The 21,998-nt window shown below is 39.4% G+C and overlaps 1 protein-coding gene across 2 annotated transcripts in view; it reads left to right on the top strand.

The window, feature by feature from the left end:
- The window catches only part of SF3B1 (splicing factor 3b subunit 1), a 60,148-nt gene extending 53,276 nt beyond the window's left edge, over positions 1–6,872 (top strand). The window contains exons 20-27 of one of the 2 annotated variants that reach the window (XM_007190463.3): positions 238–459; positions 739–921; positions 1,009–1,120; positions 2,598–2,718; positions 3,041–3,172; positions 4,346–4,618; positions 5,890–6,106; positions 6,385–6,872. In XM_007190463.3, the coding sequence (XP_007190525.1) occupies positions 238–459; positions 739–921; positions 1,009–1,120; positions 2,598–2,718; positions 3,041–3,172; positions 4,346–4,618; positions 5,890–6,106; positions 6,385–6,543 (1,419 nt within the window). In that variant the 3' untranslated portion in view covers positions 6,544–6,872. Of the gene's footprint in view, positions 1–237; positions 460–738; positions 922–1,008; positions 1,121–2,131; positions 2,202–2,597; positions 2,719–3,040; positions 3,173–4,345; positions 4,619–5,889; positions 6,107–6,384 lie in introns of those variants that run through there. The other variant, XR_009008966.1, reaches the window with a different exon arrangement.
- Positions 6,873–21,998: the final 15,126 nt, after the last annotated feature.

The following is a 21,998-nucleotide window of genomic DNA, read 5'->3' as shown; positions in this document are numbered from 1 at the left end:
TGAACTGCTTAATCTGGCTAGGTGAAGCATGAATACAATCTTAACCTTAAATCCCCTTGACTTAGACTCATATTTAAATTTTTTGGCCACCTTTTTCTTAAAGTTTTAATAGTAGGAGCCATCTGTTCTCAGCATGCTTACTAGCTAAATAGTATCTTTAGAATATTCCATTTTCATGATGTCTCTTTATTTCCTTGGAAAAGCAATAAATTAAATGATTTTTCCTCCTCTTTTTAGTTAGTTGATACTACTGTGGAGTTGGCAAACAAAGTAGGTGCAGCAGAAATTATATCCAGGATTGTGGATGATCTGAAAGATGAAGCTGAACAGTACAGAAAAATGGTGATGGAGACAATTGAGAAAATTATGGGCAACTTGGGAGCAGCAGATATTGATCATAAACTTGAAGAACAACTGATTGATGGTATTCTTTATGCTTTTCAAGAACAGACTACAGAGGTAATGATACTAATTATTAGGCAAGTTGCCACTGACTTTCATATTTGTAAAACATATTTTCAAGTAAATATTATCACCAAAGAGTAATTAAATTTGAAATAATTTTTAAATGCTCATGTTCTCATACAGTTGGCTACAAAGAAATACTCTTCTACCTCAAATTTTTAGATTAGATTTTTGGAAACGGAATATAAGTATATTTCAACTGTTGTCACAAACTGAATTCTTGTTCACATTGAATGTAGTTTTTAAATTTAACTTGGCTTTTTTTTTTTTAAGGACTCAGTAATGTTGAACGGCTTTGGCACAGTGGTCAATGCTCTTGGCAAACGAGTCAAACCGTACTTGCCTCAGATCTGCGGTACAGTTTTGTGGCGTTTAAATAACAAATCAGCAAAAGTTAGGCAACAGGCAGCTGACTTGATCTCTCGAACGGCTGTTGTCATGAAGACTTGTCAAGAGGTAAACTTTTATATCAGATTCTTATTTCTTCACCAAAAGGAGTAATGTAAACAGTAACATTGCATCATTATTATTTTTTTATTACAGGAAAAATTGATGGGGCACTTGGGTGTTGTTTTGTATGAGTATTTGGGCGAAGAGTACCCTGAAGTATTGGGCAGCATTCTTGGAGCACTGAAGGCCATTGTAAATGTAATAGGTATGGAATTTGTTGGTCATGTAAGAATTTTTTGTTTTGTATTTTAAATTTTCTTTGGTTTTTTGAAAGTAAAATAGAGAATCCTATTTAGGAGTTGACTAATGATGTCTGATACTTTTTTTTTAACCACTGAAAATTACAGTTAAGTTGGGATGTCACAAGAATCTTATCTCCCCCAAATCTATTTATATTTTACTTTAAAAGAGAGAAAGAGGGCAAGTTTAGGACCTGCAAGAGAGGAGGAAGTAGTCACAACTCAAAAAACTTTGAAGTCATGGGATAGAGGGCCCTAAAAAAATTGTCTCACCTGAAATACATGGGAGAGGAGGTGGTGGGTGGAGAGAACTCTAAAGTTTTATATTATATATTTATTCAACCTTGAATTAGTAAATGGTTATGGTAGGTTTTCCTGCTTGCTATTAAGTTCAAGGAACAATAACCAGAGAGAAAAGTGAATTGATCAAGTGATCTCATTTTTATTTAAATCCAATTCTTTTAAACTGTCCTTTCAGTTTTTTACCCAAAGTTAAAACAGAGATGTATTACAAATGCTCTTGGGGGTGGAGAACAAAGCTTTTCCTCTTTAAGGGCATTATGATGGAACAAACAGTCTCCTGTTTTATCCTTCATTTTAAGTGAATGTAACTATTGCAAAAGTAACTTCTACGGAGTTTAGAGGGACAGAAATAACCTATCAGGAGGTTGAAATAGCTGGCTGTGATAGCCACTATTTTTCTCATTTTAGTAAGGGGTTTTTATGCAGTATAGGAGGTCTTCGAACCATTGCATTTACATATAATCCCCAGTTCAGCCCTTTCCTCTCTCTCTACTTGGAGATACTTGCCAAAAATCAGTTACTTGGCCACTTGTGGGGCTCTGGTTTGCAGGGAATTGTAAACCATATTGTTGGTCAGAGAAACATGGGAAAAGCAATGGAGAGAGAATCAGAGCAAGCAATTCTAGTTAGAGCAAGAGCCCCTGCCAGCTGCCTCCTTTTTTCTCTCTTCATAGGTGTAAATACCATCCAAGTATGCCCTGCATTGCAGGGAGACTGGAGATCTGTTTGTTTTGCAGTTAAAGGGTAAGGGGGCCCTTTCTGGAAAATTTTGCTTTAATTTACATGTCTACCTCTGGCTTATATTGTTGTGTATGGCCGGAACATAAGCTGTCCCCATATTTAAATGTCAGTGTACAAATACATTTCAGAACCAAATAAAACTTTTTTTTGTTGTTGAGTATCCATCATTCTTTAAATCACTTCACTAATTTCTTTCATTTTTATGCATAATCAGAAGTTGTTAATAAAAAGTTAAAAATTCTGCGTTTGATCAGAAGCTGGGGCTTTTTCTTTCCATAGGCAGCTGTAAGTTTGTATTTATGCCTAGTCACGTATATTACATTGTTAAATAAAAGGTAAAATGAACAAAGGTTGCAGTTCACATGTTAATTGATAGTGTGTTTGACTTCTGTTAAATAGGTATGCATAAGATGACTCCACCAATTAAAGATCTGCTGCCTAGACTCACCCCCATCTTAAAGAATAGGCATGAAAAAGTACAAGAGAATTGTATTGATCTTGTTGGACGTATTGCTGATAGGTAAGCAGATTACCTAAACATTTTAATAAGCGGTATTGGTTTTCACGTTTAGCCACTTTTTATTCACTTTGCAAATTTGCTTATTGTTGCTAATGTAAGTATATATGGTCAGGCTAATATTTCAGTAGTGTTTTCAAATTTGAATGGTAACGAGGGAGTGGCAGTATATTTTTAAAACTAAACCATCCTTTCTAAAAAGTAATAATTTATTTAATGCTTAAAATGAATTGGTAATCATGTTTTGAGAACTGAATTTGCAGATTTACCTTTTAAAATTTATTGTCACAAAAAATTTAACTTTTTTTTTTTTTTTTTAAACTAGGGGAGCTGAATATGTGTCTGCAAGAGAATGGATGAGGATTTGCTTTGAGCTTTTAGAGCTCTTAAAAGCTCACAAAAAAGCTATTCGTAGAGCCACAGTCAACACATTTGGTTATATTGCAAAGGCCATTGGGTGAGTATTATTTACTTCTGTGTATTTTTTTTTTTTATATACTTTGTAATAGACCCATTGTAGTGTTAAAAGATGCTTCTATTTCTGTAGAATCTCTTTTAAGGCAAGGTAACATAATTAATGCAGTTAGAATAGACTTTATTTTTTTTAGAATAGACTTTAACCACTGACCTTCAGTTTTTGAAATGCTTTCTTAAATGTTAAATTGAATTAAAATAGATGGAACAGTTTAAAATTTCATTTAGACACACTTCACTATTTTCAGAAGAGGGAAACAGTACCATTTCAGAATAATTTCAAATTTTGTTGGTCCTTTTAGGAAATTGCTTAAAATATTAAGGCCAGTTCTTAGTAAAACAATTAACATAATTCAGTTTTCATGTTAATGCTTTATGTGTTTTAAAAATATTTTTCTAAAATTAATCTACAGACAACTGAATGATAGCTATTTTATTAGATAACCTATGGTTATTTGCTTCTACTCCACCAGAACCAAACTAGAAGAAACAGTCATTGTAGAATATGAGATACTTATGTACATGTGGCTTAATAACTAAATATTTTCAAGCAATAAAACATAACAAAAGTTGGATTATTTAGAGTCGCCCCACCTGCCTTTTGGTAGCAATAATATTTTTTCATCTGTGATGTAGTCAAGAAGTTTGCAATGAATAGCTGTTGTTAACTTTTTAGTTCCTATGTCCCTTTAAATTTGTGGTAGAATAAATGCTTAAAGAAGGAGAATAAATGTGGTAAAGGTGTGTGGGAGGGAAGATTTTGGAAAACAGATTTTGTGTGTTGTGGCATGGGAGACCACAGTTTGGATACTCCTGTAAGGTTGCCTAGATCTAGTGGCCATGTTCTGACCAAAGAATTATTCAGTCTAAACATTTAATGAAATTTCTTTTTGTTTCAGGAAATATAGTAAAGACTGTAAATTATATTTGAAAGTGAAGCTGTTTGAATTTTTTCATTAAAATGAACACTTTAAATGAAGTTCTTAAGTAGAAACCGTAATGCCAGTGACTTGAAAGTATTGCATTTTAGCATAAAATTACTAAGTTCCCAGTAATTACTTACCATGAAGTTTCATTCCTTTGATTATTTCTCTTCCCTCCGAAAAAATTTTGACTTGTAAACTAACAGTTTCCTGAAACATTTATTTTTTTCCAGCCCTCATGATGTATTGGCTACACTTTTAAACAACCTCAAAGTTCAGGAAAGGCAGAACAGAGTTTGTACCACTGTAGCAATAGCTATTGTTGCTGAAACATGTTCACCCTTCACAGTACTACCTGCCTTAATGAATGAATACAGAGTTCCTGAACTGAATGTTCAAAATGGAGTGTTAAAATCACTTTCCTTCTTGTTTGAATATATTGGTGAAATGGGAAAGGACTACATTTATGCTGTAACACCTCTCCTTGAAGATGCTTTAATGGATAGGTAAGTGACTTGAACTAAATGCAAGAAAATAGTTATAATTCTAGAGGTTTCTTTTAGGCTTTTGAACTACTGAACATAACCTGCCAGAGCCACACTATTCCCACTGCAGGCCCCCAGTTATTCAGATGGTGACCACCGATAAAGTACTGCTTGAAGTGATTGATAGAGTCCTGATACCAAGAAACATTAGTTGGGAAATTTATTAAAGAGGAATACAGCTTCACTTCAATCTATGCCTAATAGATTATTACAATAAATAAGAGAAATAAGGATGCTAGTAACTAAGTTCAGGTGTTTTTTTCTCTTATACCTTTAAGGTACTCTTCCTGCCTTTGAGGGTAAAGAGTGTGAACTTGTTTTTATACCCTTCATAGACCCTTTATCTGATGCTTGTAGTCAGTTGAATGATTTGTCATAAACATAAGTTCATTTAGGGGGCTTCCCTGGTGGCGCAGTGGTTGAGAATCTGCCTGCCAATGCAGGGGACGCGGGTTCGAGCCCTGGTCTGGGAAGATCCCACATGCCGCAGAGCAACTGGGCCCGTGAGCCACAACTACTGAGCCTGCGCGTCTGGAGCCTGTGCTCCGCAACAAGAGAGGCCATGATAGTGAGAGGTCCGTGCACTGTGATGAGGAGTGGCCCCCGCTTGCCACAATTAGAGAATGCCCTCGCACAGAAACGAAGACCCAACACAGCCAAAAATGAATAAATAAACTAATTTAAAAACATAAGTTCATTTAAAACATGGGAGGTGATAAGAGTTCTTATTTCTGGGTTTGAAAAAATAATTGGTCCTTTTCTTCCTTTCCCTAAATTGAGTTCTTGAATGAACCTTCAAAAAAAATTTACAAGGGAAGAGATTTAATCTCAGTTTAGTTATCTATTGTATTGAATTACTTTCAAAGGTTTTAAATTTATAGAGTTTAAAATGAGTTATTACTGTTAATCATTCATACGTAAGAGTCACGTGTCCCCTCATTTTTAGTAGCATATAAAATGTACACTGTGCTCTGCTTTCTTGCTCATATTACTTCCAAAGAAAAATATGGCTTATTTTTGAGCCATAGTGAGGTTTGAGTCATTAAAGCAAAGTTCTCAAGTAGAATCATTAGTCACTCTAAAAGCATTCTGTATCAGATACATAAGGTGTGGGGATGACTGCATCCATTCCATGCACTGAATTTGTGATTTAGTTTCTAACAGGCAGGCACGTATCTTCTGTGGAACTAAGACTGTATCTTAACAAAGAGCTTTCTCCGCCTCTGTTACAGGGACCTTGTACACAGACAGACGGCTAGTGCAGTGGTGCAACACATGTCACTTGGGGTTTATGGATTTGGTTGTGAAGATTCACTGAATCACTTGTTGAACTATGTATGGCCCAATGTGTTTGAGACATCTCCCCACGTAATTCAGGCAGTTATGGGGGCCCTGGAGGGTCTGAGAGTTGCTATTGGACCATGTAGAATGCTGCAGTATTGTTTACAGGTAGGTCAAAGATTTTTAAAAGAGTACTCATTGAAAAAAGTAATTTTAGTTGAATTCAGTCACTGTTCCTAATTATCAGTAGGGTGTATTTGTGCCACACGGGAGAACAGTTGTGAGGGGGGGAGGATTAGATTTTGTCTTGGCCCACTGCAGTTTTGTGCAGTTGCCACCTTGTTTTCTCTCTCAAAGGGAAATGCTTGGAACCATATCTTTATGGTTTGTTAGTTGTGTTAAGGTTGTGTATTTCTTGAAATAATGTAGCCTTTTAATTATTCTAGGGTTTGTTTCACCCAGCCCGGAAAGTCAGAGATGTGTATTGGAAAATTTACAACTCCATCTACATTGGTTCACAGGATGCTCTCATAGCACATTACCCAAGAATCTACAATGATGATAAGAACACCTATATTCGTTATGAACTTGACTATATCTTGTAACTTTATTGTTTATTTTGTGTTTAATGCAGAGCTGTTTCACACCTTAAACTTGCTTCGATTTGGTGATGTAAACTTTTAAACACTGCAGATCAGCATAGAACTGGTCATAGAGGAAGAGCTAGAAATCCAGTAGCATGATTTTTAAATAACCTGTCTTTGTTTTTGACGTTAAACAGTAAACGCCAGTAGTGACCAAGAACACAGTGATTGCACACACTATTCTGGAGGGCTTTCATTTTTAATTCATCTTTATGAAGATTTAGAATTCATTCCTTGTGTTTAAAGGGAATGTTTAATTGAGAAATAAACATTTGTGTACAAAATGCTAACTTGTGTGTGTTTTTTGAACATGACTTGTAAAATACGGAACTTTGATAAAGTACTGGTTTGTGTAGAATAAGTGGCTTTATATCATTTTCTGTCACCTGGTTTATAGAAAGTAGCAGAATACAAGCGATATAAAGTGATGGCATCTTTGTCAAAATTCCATTGTTCTGTTGATAATGACATTGAGAAGAGTAGCTTTGGGGGTGTTCACCTCAAACTAGCACAACCCTTCCATCACCATAGAAACTGTAGCATCTTTGCTGAACTGTCTTGAATAATATTATTTTGCACTTACATAGCGCCTTTCATCTCTTGATTTCTCAAAATGCTTTATGAACATGCTTAAGGGAAGTGATTCAAGTCATATCCAACTCTTGACGATTCTGTGTAGAACGTGGGGAAGGTGTCTTTACTTTAAAACTGCCTTCTACCTATTGGGAGTGAGGCTACTACCTAAGTAATGCTAGTTAGAATAAGACAATCTTTGGGCTCTTTTCCCATGTCATAAGCCACTACTCAACAATATATTTAGTAAATACCTGTTAAGCACCTACTGTATACCAGCCATTGTGCTTAGTTGTAAGGATGCAAAGGTGCTTTTGACATGCCCCTTGCCCTTAAGAAATGCAGTATAATGGAAAAGGGGAGACATCTAGTTACAGATTACTTATGTACTGATATTATACAATGGTAGCAGCTGAAATGTCTAGGTTTGCTTAGTTTTGCATTTAGTAATCAGATGATAAATTGATCTATAGGTGTCAAGCATAAACTGAAATGCCATTTAAATCTAGAGGAACCAATCATTAAGGCAGTACTTTTTTATATATATAATAAAGTATATCTTCAGTTTTCCCTAATTTTCTGGCCAAAAATTTCTTAGTTTTAGTCCTTCACTTCCCATAGCTATTTTATTTTGTCTCCTTATGTAATAGTATTGAATACTTCTGTGCAGTCTAATGAGAAATGAGCTTCTGCAGCAGCCTAAACGTAGGATGACTCTGCCACAGTAAGTAAAACCAATATACTGAGACCAGGAGGTTTATTGATTGAACTGTTAATACTTAGGGCTCCCTGTTTTGGAGGCTTACTTGAGAAACAGCTTATAATTGGCTGACTTGTACAGAATTGATATTGAGCATTAGCTGACTCTCCAGGCAGAATTTGTAACTCGTTTCTTGTGTGACATAACTTTGACAACATGGTAATGTGTACTAAATTTCCAAAATTATCTTTTTAGAAGGTTTTGTAATAGTAACCCCCATACAACTTTAAATCTTGCTGTTCTCTGTATTCGATGTCAGATGACCTTCAGTAATTACTAATCATGAAAATTGAATACAATGGATTTCAAAGGGAAAATACGGTTTTAAACCAGTCTTGGGGAAATTTAGTTACATTTTCACTTCAGGTACTTGTATAACTTGAATTTGCTTGGGCCCTTGCTCTTTATGTAAAACATCTGTGCTTTGTAGTGGCAGTGTGGAGCAAAGGAGGCTTTACCTGTAAGTGACTTTTTACTGATACAAATTTGAGGACAGAGAGGTGAGGCAAATACTGTGGCTTACGATCTTGAAAGTTGGGACCAAATTGAGGCTCACAAATGTTTGGATTATTTTACATATTTGAATAAGGAAAGCATTTTGTGAGATGCTCATGTGAAAGACGCTATGTGAAGTTTTAACTATCTTTCAAAGACTTTTTCGCACTTTCCTTTGGTGTTTCTTAAAGCCAAACTTAAGCAGGAAGAAATTAATGTTCTTAAGGGGACAGTAGGTGGGTCTTTCTGTGGGCTTTTGTTGGTTTTTCTGTGGGCCCTCTAATGAAATGATCTCTTTGGCTGTTCAATTTTTTTCTTATTGTATTTTTTAAATTTGTTGTATGGTGCCCTGTGAGCATCAAGTACCATCAGATGAATAAAACTTCTTATATCCAAAGTCTTAGAGCAGTTTTTAATCTTAGTTGACTTTGTATTGTTCCTGTACTATACTCTGTTGTGGTTGTGCCATTTTAATAACATTGAGCTCTTTGGGTTGTTTTCCAAATATGGGAACTTAGTATTGAAAAACGGAAGAACTTTTTCTTTAAAAGAAACTGAAAAAGACAATTGCAGCCATGTAGGTTCAGTTGTTGGGTTCTTTGGTGTTTAGTGCTTCTTAAATCCCACAAGGTTACGTAAAACAGAAACTACAGCTGTCACAGGGTTTTTCAACCTTGGCATTATTGACATTTTGGGCCGGACACATCTTCATTTTGGGTCACTGTCCTGGGCATTGTAGGATGTTGAGTAGCATCCCTGACTATCCAGTAGATGCTAGTAGCACTCCCACCCCAGTAGTGATGACCCAAAATGCCTCCAGATATTGTCTCATGTACTCTGGAGGGCAAAATCTCCCTAGCTTGAAAACCATTTTGTAACTAGTTTAAGCAGGACTCAAATATGTCTGGTAAACAACAAAGCATGATGTAAAAAGTATTTCATTTTCGGCAGCAGTTACCTAAGAAGGAACTAGATTTTACTATTTCGCAAATACTTACACACGTACGTTGGGCAAATCTCCGCATCAGTCCTGGGACCAAGAAGCTGAAAACATGTAAGATGTTGACTGCTTTCTGGTCCTCAGAGCACCTTGTGGCCCAGTTGGAGCCAGGTGCACAGCTCTGGGGCAGGAGCGCCAGCTTCTCGGTGCTCTACTTTGAATGCATTGTTCAGCGCCCTGGTTATCCCCTGTGAGAGGTGCGGCCTGTGGTATGGCTGGAGGAGGAGAGCAGGCAGGACACGGAGACCCTTGGTTCTCCTTAAGAAAATGTGGATAGGAAGCTGTGGAATGTAAGGTGTCTCACGGTGAATTTAGATTTGCGATGCGGTCATGAAGATAGAGTAAACGCGAGAGTAGGTCAATGATGTTTCTAGTGTTCATGCTAGAAAAGCTAAGTTTTAAAAATCTATTCTTAACAGTTTTATCATTTTATAAAAAAGATTATAAAAGGACATGCTTGCATGTCAGGTTAGACAATAGACTTGTTAAATTTTTTTGGAAGTAAATTTTTTTGTTTTTTGTGGAAGGAAATTTTTCACGGGCGACAGGCTCTGGAGGGAATTTGTGTTATCGTGGAGTATCTTTGTGCTAGGAAAAAACAAATAGGATAAATTGTTAATTGTTCCTATATCTAACTCCCCCCCAAGCTTAAAAATTTACAAATATTGAGAAAAGTTGAAAGAATAGTACAATGAACACCTGTATATCCACCTAAATTCAGTAGTTAAAGTTTTGCTGCATTTGCTCTCCTTTTTAAAATAATGTGATTTCATGAAACAATTTTCTGTCAGTATTACTGTAGAGAAATTTGGGACTAGATAAAAAAGAGGAGGCTGGTTAGCAAAAGAAAACAGGTAACTGAATGAGTTTCTGATGAGTTGGAAGTCAGGGCACAGATGAAGCAATTTTCTTGGACAGGAAGAGAAACATCTTTTCCTGAGTCCATAAGGAAGACAGCGATGTGGTGGGATGTAGGCATGAAAAGTTTGTCCATGGCATATCAGCATCGAAATACAGAAATAGTTTTACTGCTATTTTAGAAACAAGTAGACATAGTGAGGAAAATCAGACTTACAAAAAATTCAAAGCCCCAAATTTTAAAACCTGGTAAAGTTTAACAACTGGTGTCTGTAGTATATAATGTGTATACTGTGTAATATGCAACTGGATGCTCCGTATAGTTTTTGATCACCGAAGCATAATATAATCTACACATTTGGGAAGAAAATCACTTAACTCCAATATGGTCACCAAGGGAAGACTTCAGATGCCAGATGTCTAGGTCATTGCTACTGAAAGTGTAGTCCGGAGATCAGAAGTATCAGTGTCCCTTGGAGTTTTTTAGAAATACAGACTCTACCCGAGACCTACTGAAAGGATATGCATTTTAGTAAGATCCTCAGGTGACTTATTTGTACATTAAAGTTTGAGAAGCCGTAGTCTAGGGTACCACTCCATTCCCGATGTGGTAATGATATGGAAATAAGGGCCAAAGTTCCTATTATAGGTGTGAAAGCAAGTTAGCCTATAGACACAGCCAAGAGGTGGTCAGACAACCCCGCGATGGTACCTTGCTGAAACGTGGGTGAAATCAAAAGGGAGGGAACGAAAGAAGGAGAAATGTTTGTTTTTTATGGTAGATAATTGCTTTTTCTAATAAGGCTGTGCTATGGACTGAATGTGTCCCCCCAAATTCATGTGTTAAAACCCTGATCCCTAATGTGATCGTATTAGAAGATGGGCCTTTGGGAGGTAAATAGATCATGAGGGTGGAGCCCTCATCAATGGGATTAGTGTTCTTATAAGAAGGGATATGATGACACAAATGAACTTACCTACGAAACAGAGACAGACTCACAGACACAGACAACAGACCTGTTGCCAAGCGGGAGGAGGCGGGGAGGGATGGATTGGGAGTTTGGGTTTAGCAGATGCAAACTATTATATATAAAATGGATAAACAACAAGGTCCTACTGTGTAGCACAAGGAACTATATTCAATATCCTGTGATAAACCATAATGGAAAAGAATATGTATGTATGGGCATATATATCTATATCTGAATCACTTTGCTGTACGGTAGAAATTAATACAACATTGTAAATTATATACTTCAATAAAATAAATTTAAAAAATAAAAAATAAGAAGGGATATGAGAGCTGACCCTCTGTCTTGTCAGGATGCAATGAGAAAATGGCTATCTGTAAACTAGGAAGCAGGCATGACCTCACCAGACACTGAAACTTGCTCGCACCTTGATCTTGAACTTCCTAGCCTCCAGAACTGTGAGGAACAAATGTTGGTTGTTTAAGCCACCCAGTCTATGATATTCTGTTAGAGTGACATAAACTGACTAAGACAAGCTGGTTAGGTCAATGTAATAGGTGTATATCCATATTGCTTCTCCTACTTACTGGTTGACATTGATTGTAGGAGAATCTTGACCTGAAGAGATGGAGGCTCACTCTCTAGAGGCCCATATGAGCTGGACTGGCACAAGAGCCAGACAGCCTGTTGAGAATCCTCTTGCTACCTTTACCATATTCTATGGGAAAAGTAGAACAGGGAATCAACATAGTACAGGTTTACGGTTGGCTCTGGAGTTTACTGGGACTTGGGTTTATAACCTGGATATGATACTTAGCGGCTCTATGACTTTGGGCAAGTTATTTGACCTCTCTATGCTTCAGTTTCCCAAATTCAGTTTCCTAATTTGTAGAAAGGGGATGATAATAGTACCTGTTCAATAAGTGGTGGACCTTGTGAAAATTAACTGAGATAATGCCTTTAAGGTAAAATGCCTAAGCATAGTGCTTAATAAGTGTAACAGCTGTTGATGTTGATATAATTTATTGTTTTTATTATCACAAGGGAGGAGACCTCTTTTGTCATTGCTAAAATTGGAGGGGATGGAGATTGGTAGGTATCTTGAGGAGAAGACTTTGGAAAACACTCTTGAGGGAGAATGCGGATCTTTAGGATTTAACTGATAGTCCCACAGAATTGCAGAACGTTCTCTAGCATTGCTCAACAGCCCAGGTGGATGGCGAAGGTATTTGGTTGGATTGATCTCAGGTGCAGCAGAAAAAGTGAGAGGATTAGGGGATTGGCCTGAGTGCAGTTGAAGACCTGGAAGCATAGGTTTACTGTTCAAATCTTCAAATCATTTTAGAAGGAACTGGTGTCACTCTGGTTAGAAGCACACTCCACTTCTCAAATTTTAATTCTTTGGAGACGGTGACATGCTTCTGCCTCAGATACTTAACTGATGAGATATGCAATGCAATACATTTTCATTTTCTGATGGGCATTTTTACATATTCATTGCATTAAATAATCTTGAACAAATGACCTATTTGGTTTTTAAGTTTATGAAAGCATGGATTTAAGGGGATTTGAGAAATGTATTCTCAATGGTGTAAAAGAAGTATCTATAACTTAAGTCACGAGGAGTTTACTCATTCATTCATTCGACAAACATTTACTGAGTGCCAACTATTACAAGGCCAGCTGCTCTAAACATAGTTGAAAAGGTCCCTCCCTTAAAGATGGTGAAGAAAATATTGACATAACGGTAATAGAGAAGATAATGCCAAAACAAAGCTGCCCATCAAGTTCTCAGTGGGTTCAGAGGATAGAGCTTCCTTCACGTGGGAGAGAGAGGAGAGAAAGTGTGGTTAGGAGGGAGCTTGAGGAGGAGGGCACGCTTGGCCTTAAATTTGAGGAGAAGTTAGAATTGCACGTATGGTGTTGGAAGGAAGGATGAAAAGCTTTAACAAAGTAGTGGAAGTTTGGGTTGTGTTGAAGAAAGTGTGGGCCAGTGGACGGCCCTAGTGATACGAAATAGGGGAAGATCAGATGTAGCCCCAAGAGGTTTGGGCCAGTATCTGATAATGTCTGTTGAAATCTCCAGCACCAAGTATAGTTCCTTCCTTACCAGGTACCCAATACATATTTATTGAACAAATGAATGAATGAGGTGAATTTTATTTCAGTTTAGGGAGAACCTCCAAGGCCGTTCTTTAAACATTATAGGCAGTGGGTAACCACTGACTATTCATTTATTCAACAAATATTTACTGAAGGTTTTCAAGCAGGGAAATGGCATGAATTTGAACTGTGCTGCAGGAAGATCAGTATTCCTGGTTCACTTCCTGGATCTACAGCATAGATGTATATAAAGAGTTTGTCCAGGAAGCATTCTCAGGGCAGAGTTAGTTCAAAGAAGACACTCAGACTGACTAAATCAAAGACCCCACCCAACACCTTTCTCCCACCTCCTTTACTGTGACACTGTGGCCCTGCGGGTCACTGTCTCATCTCTAGCCAACCACTGCAGAAGAAATTGGCCAGTTGTGGAAGGAATTGATACAAGCTGGTTTCATGTTTTTCAGTTGCTTACTTCCTTGCTACTTTCCCTAGATGTCCCATCTTTAGGGGTCTGGAGGGTGTTAGAAAAAATGATTTTTTATACCACAAAGTATCTAGAATATTCTGTATCTTTCAGGCGGAAAGGATTCATAGTGAAACTTCCGAAAGACTGTGGCTAATTTGACTTGCATGTTGAGCGGCTTCCTGGACATTTTCCACAGGAGAGTTGGGATTAATGAACTGTCGCTGTTATTCCTGGAGCGGGGCACTTCGGTGCTCTAGCCAGCCACCCCAAGAGACCATGTGCGCATGTCATAACAGGGTAAGGAAACGGAAGCAGCTAATGCTCTGCAGATTGTAATGGTATTTCTCTGTCTCCACCTTGAAATTATACATGGATCCTACGTTTTAATATTTTTCTTAGAGGAAAAAAATAGCCTCTTCTTTTTTTTTTTTTTAATTATTTTATTTATTTATTCTATTTTTGGCTGCGTTGAGTCTTCGTTGCTGCGCGCGGGCTTTCTCTAGTTGGCGGTGAGCTGGGGCTACTCTTCATTGCGGTGCGCGGGCTTCTCATTGCAGCGGCTTCTCCCGTTGCAGAGCTCGGGCTCTAGGCGCACGGGCCTCAGTAGTTGTGGCTCACAGGTTAGTTGCTCCGTGGCATGCGGGATCTTCCTGAACCAGGGCTCGAACACGTGTCTCCCGCATTGGAAGGCAGATTCTCAACCACTGCGCCACCAGGGAAGCCCCTCTTCTTGCTCTAATAAGAAAAATAAGTTTGTAATTAGATGTTAATGGTATCAATCATCTCTGCCCAAGAAATGTTATTAAAGGGGATCAAGCTACTTAGTCCCTTTATTGCAGTTACTGAGTCTAGTCCATGGATGTTTGCCATGGCCTACCAGAGTTAGCTGTCTTAAAGAGTCCCAGGGCTTCCCTGGTGGCGCAGTGGTTGAGAATCTGCCTGCTAATGCAGGGGACACGGGTTCGAGCCCTGGTCTGGGAAGATCCCACATGCCGCGGAGCAGCTGGGCCCGTGAGCCACAATTGCTGAGCCTGCGCGTCTGGAGCCTGTGCCCCGCGACGGGAGGGGCCGCGATAGAGAAAGGCCCGCGCACCGCGATGAAGAGCGGTCCCCGCACCGCGATGAAGAGTGGCCCCCGCTTGCCGCAACTGGAGAAAGCCCTCGCACGAACCGAAGACCCAACACAGCCAAAAATAAATAAATAAATAAATAAATAAATAAGAAAATCCTTAAAAAAAAAAAAAAAAAAAAAAGAGTCCCAAACAATTTGGACTTCTGCAAAAGAAACAAAAAAGTGGCCTGAAAAGGGATGGATAGTAATTACTACTTAATATTACCTTGGATTAAAAAAAGACATGAAGGAAAATCCTTTTTGAATGCAATGCTCTTTTCTTATGTGCTGAAATTTTTGTCTTGCTAGTTTTAACAAGAATTAATTAACTGGGGCCTAGAAGAGAGAAGGAAATCATTCCTGATCTTGGCAAGGTCCTAAAACAGTGAGATATGGGCAAATAAAGAATGTTGTCATGATTAGAACCTTGGTGTTCAAAGGAAAAATTATGAAACCTGCATTTATTGAATAAACAATTATACAATATGCCTTACATTTGATTAATACTTCATAATTTCCAAAGTGCTTTAGCATCAGTTTCTTCATTTGTTCCTCACAACAGCCTTATGAAGTAGATATTTATTATGCCAATTGTTCAGAGGAGAAAATTAAAGGTCAGAGAGGTTTAGTGGTAGTGCTATCATTTGAACCATGGCTGGTCTGACCCCAAGCCGGTGCTCTTTCCACTGGTTCATGTATTCAGTGTTTGTTTTCTTTTTAATTTTAAATTTTTAAATACAATTATTGGCTATATTCCCTGTGTTGTGCAGTACATCCTTGAGGCTATCTAACACCCAATAGTTTGTACCTCCCACTCCCCCACCCTATATTGCTTATCTCCCCCCGCCACTGGTAACCACTAGTTGGTTCTCTATATCTGTGAGTCAGCTTCTTTTTTGTTATATTCACTAGTTTGTTGTATTTTTTAGATTCCACATATAAGTGATATCAAACAGTATTTGTCTTTCTCTGTTTGACTTACTTTAGTTAGCATAATGCCCTCTAAGTCCATCCATGTTGCTACTAATGGCAAAATTTTGTTCTTTCTTATAGCTGAGTGGTATTCCATTGTGTGTATATGTGTGCGTGTGCGTGTGCACGTGTGTGTACATCTCAAATCTTCTTTATCCATTAATTTGTTGTTGGACACTTAGGTTGCTTCTATGTCTTGGCTATTGTAAATAATGCTGCTATGAACATTGGGGTGCATGTATCTTTTTGAATTAGTGTTTTTGTTATTTTTCTGATATATACCCAGGAGTGGAATTGTTGGGTCATATGGTAGTTCTAGTTTTAGAAACGTCCATGCTGTTTTCCACAGTGGCTGTACCAATTTACCTTCCCATTCAGTGTTATTTTTAATGATTTTAACTATTGAAATTAGTTTTTGACCCTGTTCTTCTAGACTAATGAGAAATACATATTTTTTTTGGAAGGGTATCATTTTTTTCACCAAAATCCTTTAGGACCAATAAAGTCAAATAAGTCACTAGGAGACCAGGAGAATGGAAAACATTATTAAAGAGTATAGAAATAAATGTATATTTAATATTTGATAGAGAGTAAACTAAAGGGAAAGGAAAGAATAATGGAAAAATTTTGCCAAAAGGCTTTTCAAAGGGAAAACATATGACTCACTTGCCACCCTCTTCTAGGCTTCCCTGCCCTGGCAGACACAGTTGCCACTATCTGGAAAAGCCCTTTGCTTTCTTCTTCTCTTGGCTGGCTCCTGCTGATTGTTTGAGAATGGGTCCTTTTGCTTTGTTTGGAACCCACTGGCTAAGGTGCTGCCTCGGTGTGCTCCCTCAGCACCTGGTACCCACACACCTCTCCTCACTCCGTGTTGAAGGTTTCTGTTCACTCGTGTGTCTTCCTCAGTGGTCTGTGAAAGGTGTGAGTCTGTTGACTGGGCCCAGCACCTGTCTGCTGCTCAGTGCCCACAGGCTGAGGGACTCCATTAGTGACAACCACCCCAAATTATTTCAGACAGATTATTACTGCTGTGATTATTATTACTGTTGTGCAAGAACTTCTAGACAGCAAAGCAAACAGGTGCATTTTAAAGCAAATAATTCTTTGGTCTTAATTCACAAGGCATGGGCATCTCCTATTTTATCATGTGATTGAGAAAACCTTTGTTCAAAAAATTCTATTTCCTGTAACATCCTTAGCTTCTGACAGGGGGCAGCAGAGACCATGAAAACAAAGGCTGGCCCTTCAACTGGTAGCTTACAAAATTTTGGAGCCAGACCTTCAAAAACTTTCAGCAGGAACTAGCCCATGATAGCTGACAAACCTCACTGTGGAATAAAGACTTTAAGGTAAAGACTGGCTTTTATTAATACTATTCCTTGAAGGCAATATAAATAATTTATGGGGTTTTTTTTAAAAGAAAAAATAATTTATTTTTAATGCAACTAATCATCTCCCTCGTTTTATTACTGAGTAGGAAAAACTCTCTTCCTCATATGTGTTTCCCCTTTACTACTCATACAGAGCACTTCACTTCTGATACTTTTGGTCACCAAATGTGTGGTTTTTTTTTTTCCCTCCCCCCAAGCAATTCACTATGACACCAAATGGGTGTCCTATAAATTCAATTCCGACACTGTCTACCTGGAGATAGCATCAAATCTCACAGGTTAAGAGCTCAGTCCCCACAAGACTGATGCCATGCTCCCAACTTCAGATGCCAATCTCAAGTCCCATGTTGTCACCTGTATTTCTGACCGACTGGCTATAAATTTTTGTTCCCATGGCCCCCTCCTTGGGTTTGATAATTTGGTAGATTGGTCACAGAATTCGGGGAAACAATTACATTTACTGGTTTGTTATAAAAGGGTACGATAGAGGATCTAGATAAACATCCAGGTGGAAGAGGTGCAGAGCTACCGGCCTCCCTCTGAGCGCACCACTCTCCTAACACCACGTGTCACCAGGCTGGAAGCTTCCCGAACCCCACTTACACTTGGGATTTTTATGGAGGCTCCATCACACGGGCATGATCAACCATTAACTCCATTTCTAGTCTCTCTCCCATTCCTAGACGATAAGGGATGCGGCTGAAATTTCCAAGCTTCTAACCATGGCTGACTTTTCTGGTGACCGTCACCCATCCAGGAGCCCACCAAGCTTTGCCTTCTTTCACCCAGGAAATTCCAAGAGATTTCGGATTCTGCGTCAGGATCTGGGGGCAAAGGTCGATATATTTATTTTCTATTATTTCATAATTACAAAATCTTTAAAAAGATAGGTGCTTATTTTTTTGCTAGTGACTTGTAAAATGATGCTAGAGCATGAGATATTTCCAGTTGGTCTTAGGGAGAGTGTCAAGATTTGCAAATTATTACCAGATGCTGGGGTTACCTTCCCTTTCCCTGCCTTGGGAAAAAAAGACATAAAGTAAAGAAGAAAACAAACAATGAAAGCAATTGAAGTAATAACTAAAGTAAATAGCCGGAGCCTAAATCATCCCTCCCCCACCCATCATGGCATGGGGGCCAGTCTCATGCCTCACGTACTTTTTATGTCTAGTGCCCGGTACAGGGCATTTTTATGTCTAGTGCCCAGTACAGGGCCAGGCAGGTGCCCAGCAAACGTGTGGAACTGAACAAGCATCTCTGGTCTGATCACATGTAAGTTCTCCAGGGGAGTTTCTGAGTTGTATCTCACATCTAGTTGTCCCATAAATACACAAGGTGAGGAATTTGCATTCAGAAACGTGATCACCCTAGGTCTAACTTCAGGGACTCTGTTAATGTTCTGTTATTTAAAATCATGAAAAGCAGAGTGGGGGAAATAAAAAGGGCAAGATTCCATGTGGTTGCCAGGTGGGTGTGCACAGGTAAGAAACATGCAGGTGGGCTGGGTCTGATTGGCAGAAAGTTGATGCTCAGTCCACGTGGTCAGCTTGAAACTAGGAATACAAAAGAAATGGGCAGTGTATCCTAAGGTTCTCTGCTATCCTTCTCCCTCTTAGTCTAGAAATCCTGGGTAGTTCAGCTCTAATTCCCTCATGTCCCTCTTTCCAACATTGCTGCAGTACCTTTGTTAACTGGAGCTTCCCAATTTTTTATTGTGTTGGTAGTTAGACCTCTTCCCCATCCCTGTCTGTTAAGTTCTGTTTGTACTTCTTGGAGGCAGATTTGAAAGCTGGGCTCTTGGCAGGTAATAAGAGCCTGGCCGTTTCTTTTCATAGTAACTCAGAGCCTCTTACATTGGCTTTCATGGTTCATACTGTTTGTAGAAGACAACCATTCTCTTAAGGGACAGGACAGGTATTAGGAAACCTCTCCTACTAGAAGAGTTAGATGAGACTCAGAGAGGGGACATCCTGGCCCTGCTGGTCACCTAGATTGTTACTGGCAGATCCTCGAGAATCATCTCATCCAGACTCCCCTGGGACAACTCATCATGCTCATTCATCAGTGGGGCCTAGTTTAGTGACGGGACAGGGGAGATCCTGAAACATGGAATCAAGGGAGGGCATGCGTATTCAGGTTTAGCACAGTGTCTGGCTCAGTGCTGTCTTCAGTACGTGGTAGACTGCTGTGATGGGGATCACGGGGTGGCCCAGCCATGGAAGCAGTAGACAGTGTGGAGGATATAAGGGGAAGGCTTTCACTGGAGGCAAACATTTCCACGGAAAGGGATATGGGTGGAGACATACCCAAGGAGATGGTGATCAGGGGAATATTCTTCCAGGGGGACAGGGGATCTTGGGGTGTCTTCTATTGGGCCAGGCCAGGCCTTATTTTATTCCGTTGCCACAACAGCCTTGGAAGTATTATTATGCCCATTTGTCAGCTGGGACTACAGAGTCACAGGGAGGCCAAGTAATTCCCAGGATAGCTGCACTGAAGACCTCTAGGAACTCCATTCACATGAAGTACCATGTGAACGAAGTCCCCTGGAATTATTAAAAGGCAGAGCTCACACCTAGGCTGTTTGGCTCCACAGCCTGGGTTCTTAGCACCTCTTCATACTGCATTTTCCAGACAACCTTTTCTGGAACCCAGCATTGCCCAGTCAGGCCCTCATTCATGTATGTCTCCAATCTAACAAGAGAGAACATTGCATAGGTTGTAGCTGTTGGGGAGAAAAATGATCTCTGGACTCAGGGTCAGAGGCTGGGGTCGAGTCCGGGCTCTGCTCCTGACCTGTGTGACCTTGGCCAGTCACCTCACCTCTTCACACAGTCATTTGCCATCTGTAACATGAAGAGAGAGGTGTACACTTCTCTCAGGCTTACGGCGAGGACTCTGTGAGATTAATGAACGTGAAAGTGCTTTGTAAGCTGTGAAGTTCTGAACAAACGTAAGGGTTCGTACAAATCAAGGGAAGAAATGGGGCCAGCAGGCAGCCATTTATTATGTGGGCTGATATGTATGCAGATTATGGACTTTTTATGCTTCATTTGCCTCTGTGAAAAATGTACAAGTGATGATGTCTTGAGTCTGCAAACAGAGGATGGGGCCTTTGTGTGTGCTGCGGATGTTGCAGAGCCCGAGGGAGGGGGCCAGGAAATGAAAACCATGTGGCTCTGAGTTGGGCCTTGAAGCTTCAAGCTTCCCCACAAGGAAGAAGAGAAAAGAGCGTGCTAGATGTTCTTGGGTGATAACAGTGAGAAGTATGAACCCAGCCTAAGTTCCTTGGCTTCTTGTATTTCTCTTGAGCAAATGTTTCTGTTCTTGAGGCAGCTTAACAGCAAAATCACCTTTCATTTGTTGAAATATGACAAAATTGGGCAGAATCAGAGGCTCAGGATGCTGTAAAAATGAGCTATAAAATTTAAATAAGTCTTAAGTGAATTGGCCTCGGGCATTTCCTTGAGTTGAAAAGAAGAGGAATTGTGTGAACATGGATCTTGCTTTTTCTTACCATCCTCTACTATGGGGGCCATGACTGTATGCAAAAGAGCTCACGCTTACAATTCTAGTCTTTAAGAAGAAAGAGCAAAGAAAGTTCTTTTTAACCCATCATTTCCCCCCCCCCCCAACCCACTGTTATAGGAAGCATCTGGCTAGGTTGTCTAGAAAGGCACACTCAAGAACTTCCATCTGTAAAGATCTATAGTCTGAGGGTTGCAAGGTAATGATGTTTATCAGGCTGTGAATAAAGAAAACAGAATGGATACTTGTGAATCGGACGGAGCTACTAGGCAGGACGAAGTCAAAAGATTTTTGACCTCAATTTGGAAAACTGAATTAGCTAGAAGGATCATAACACATGTGTGCATGTATATGGGGGTGGGGGAGAGAAAGAGAGAGAGGTTCCGGGAAGAGAGAAAATTTTAATAACATACAGGTGCTATGATCATGCATGAACAAAAAATAGCTCTCGCATCAAAAATACTGAAGCAGAGGAGTACTGATATTTGTCATGTGAAGCTCTCTAAACAGATTAAAACTACAGCTCTGAATTAAAGGGGCAGCTTCTCAAACATCTACTTTAATAGAGAGCTTTCACCCCACGTGACTGAGATTAGCAGCAAACCCCTCGTAAAATCAAATTAATGAGATGATCCCTGGTTATTGAGAAAAGGAACTGGAAAAAAGAGGGAAAGTGACTTTTCTCATAGGAATGGTCAGTGGTTTTATTTTATTTTTTATTTTATTTAATTCACTTTATTTTTGGCTGTGTTGGGTCTTCATTGCTGCGCGGGCTTTCTCTTCTTGCGGTGAGTGGGGGCTACTCTTCGCTGTGGTGCGCGGGCTTCTCATTGCGGTGGCTTCTCTTGTTGTGGAGCACGGGCTCTAGGCATGTGGGCTTCAGTATTTGTGGCACTTGGGCTCAGTAGCTGCGGCACGCAGGCTCAGGAGTTGTGGCGCTGGGGCTTTTTTGCTCCGCGGCATGTGGGATCTTCCCAGACCAGGGATCGAACCCGTGTCCCCTGCATTGGCAGGCGATTCTTAACCACTGCGCCACCAGGGAAGCCCTGGTCAGTGGTTTTACATTCGAATTTTTGAAAAAATTCATTGACTCTTAGGAGTTGGAATAATTTCAGAGATTCTTTCATCCAACTCCCCTCAGATGAGTAAACTGAGACCCAGAGAGATTCAAAAACTCGCCCAAGGCCC

This window comes from Balaenoptera acutorostrata, chromosome 8, assembly GCF_949987535.1.
Source record: "Balaenoptera acutorostrata chromosome 8, mBalAcu1.1, whole genome shotgun sequence".
In the NCBI taxonomy this organism is placed as follows: Eukaryota; Metazoa; Chordata; class Mammalia; order Artiodactyla; family Balaenopteridae; genus Balaenoptera; species Balaenoptera acutorostrata.
Note: the sequence above shows the minus strand (reverse complement) of the source record. Positions and strands in the feature narration are given on the sequence as shown.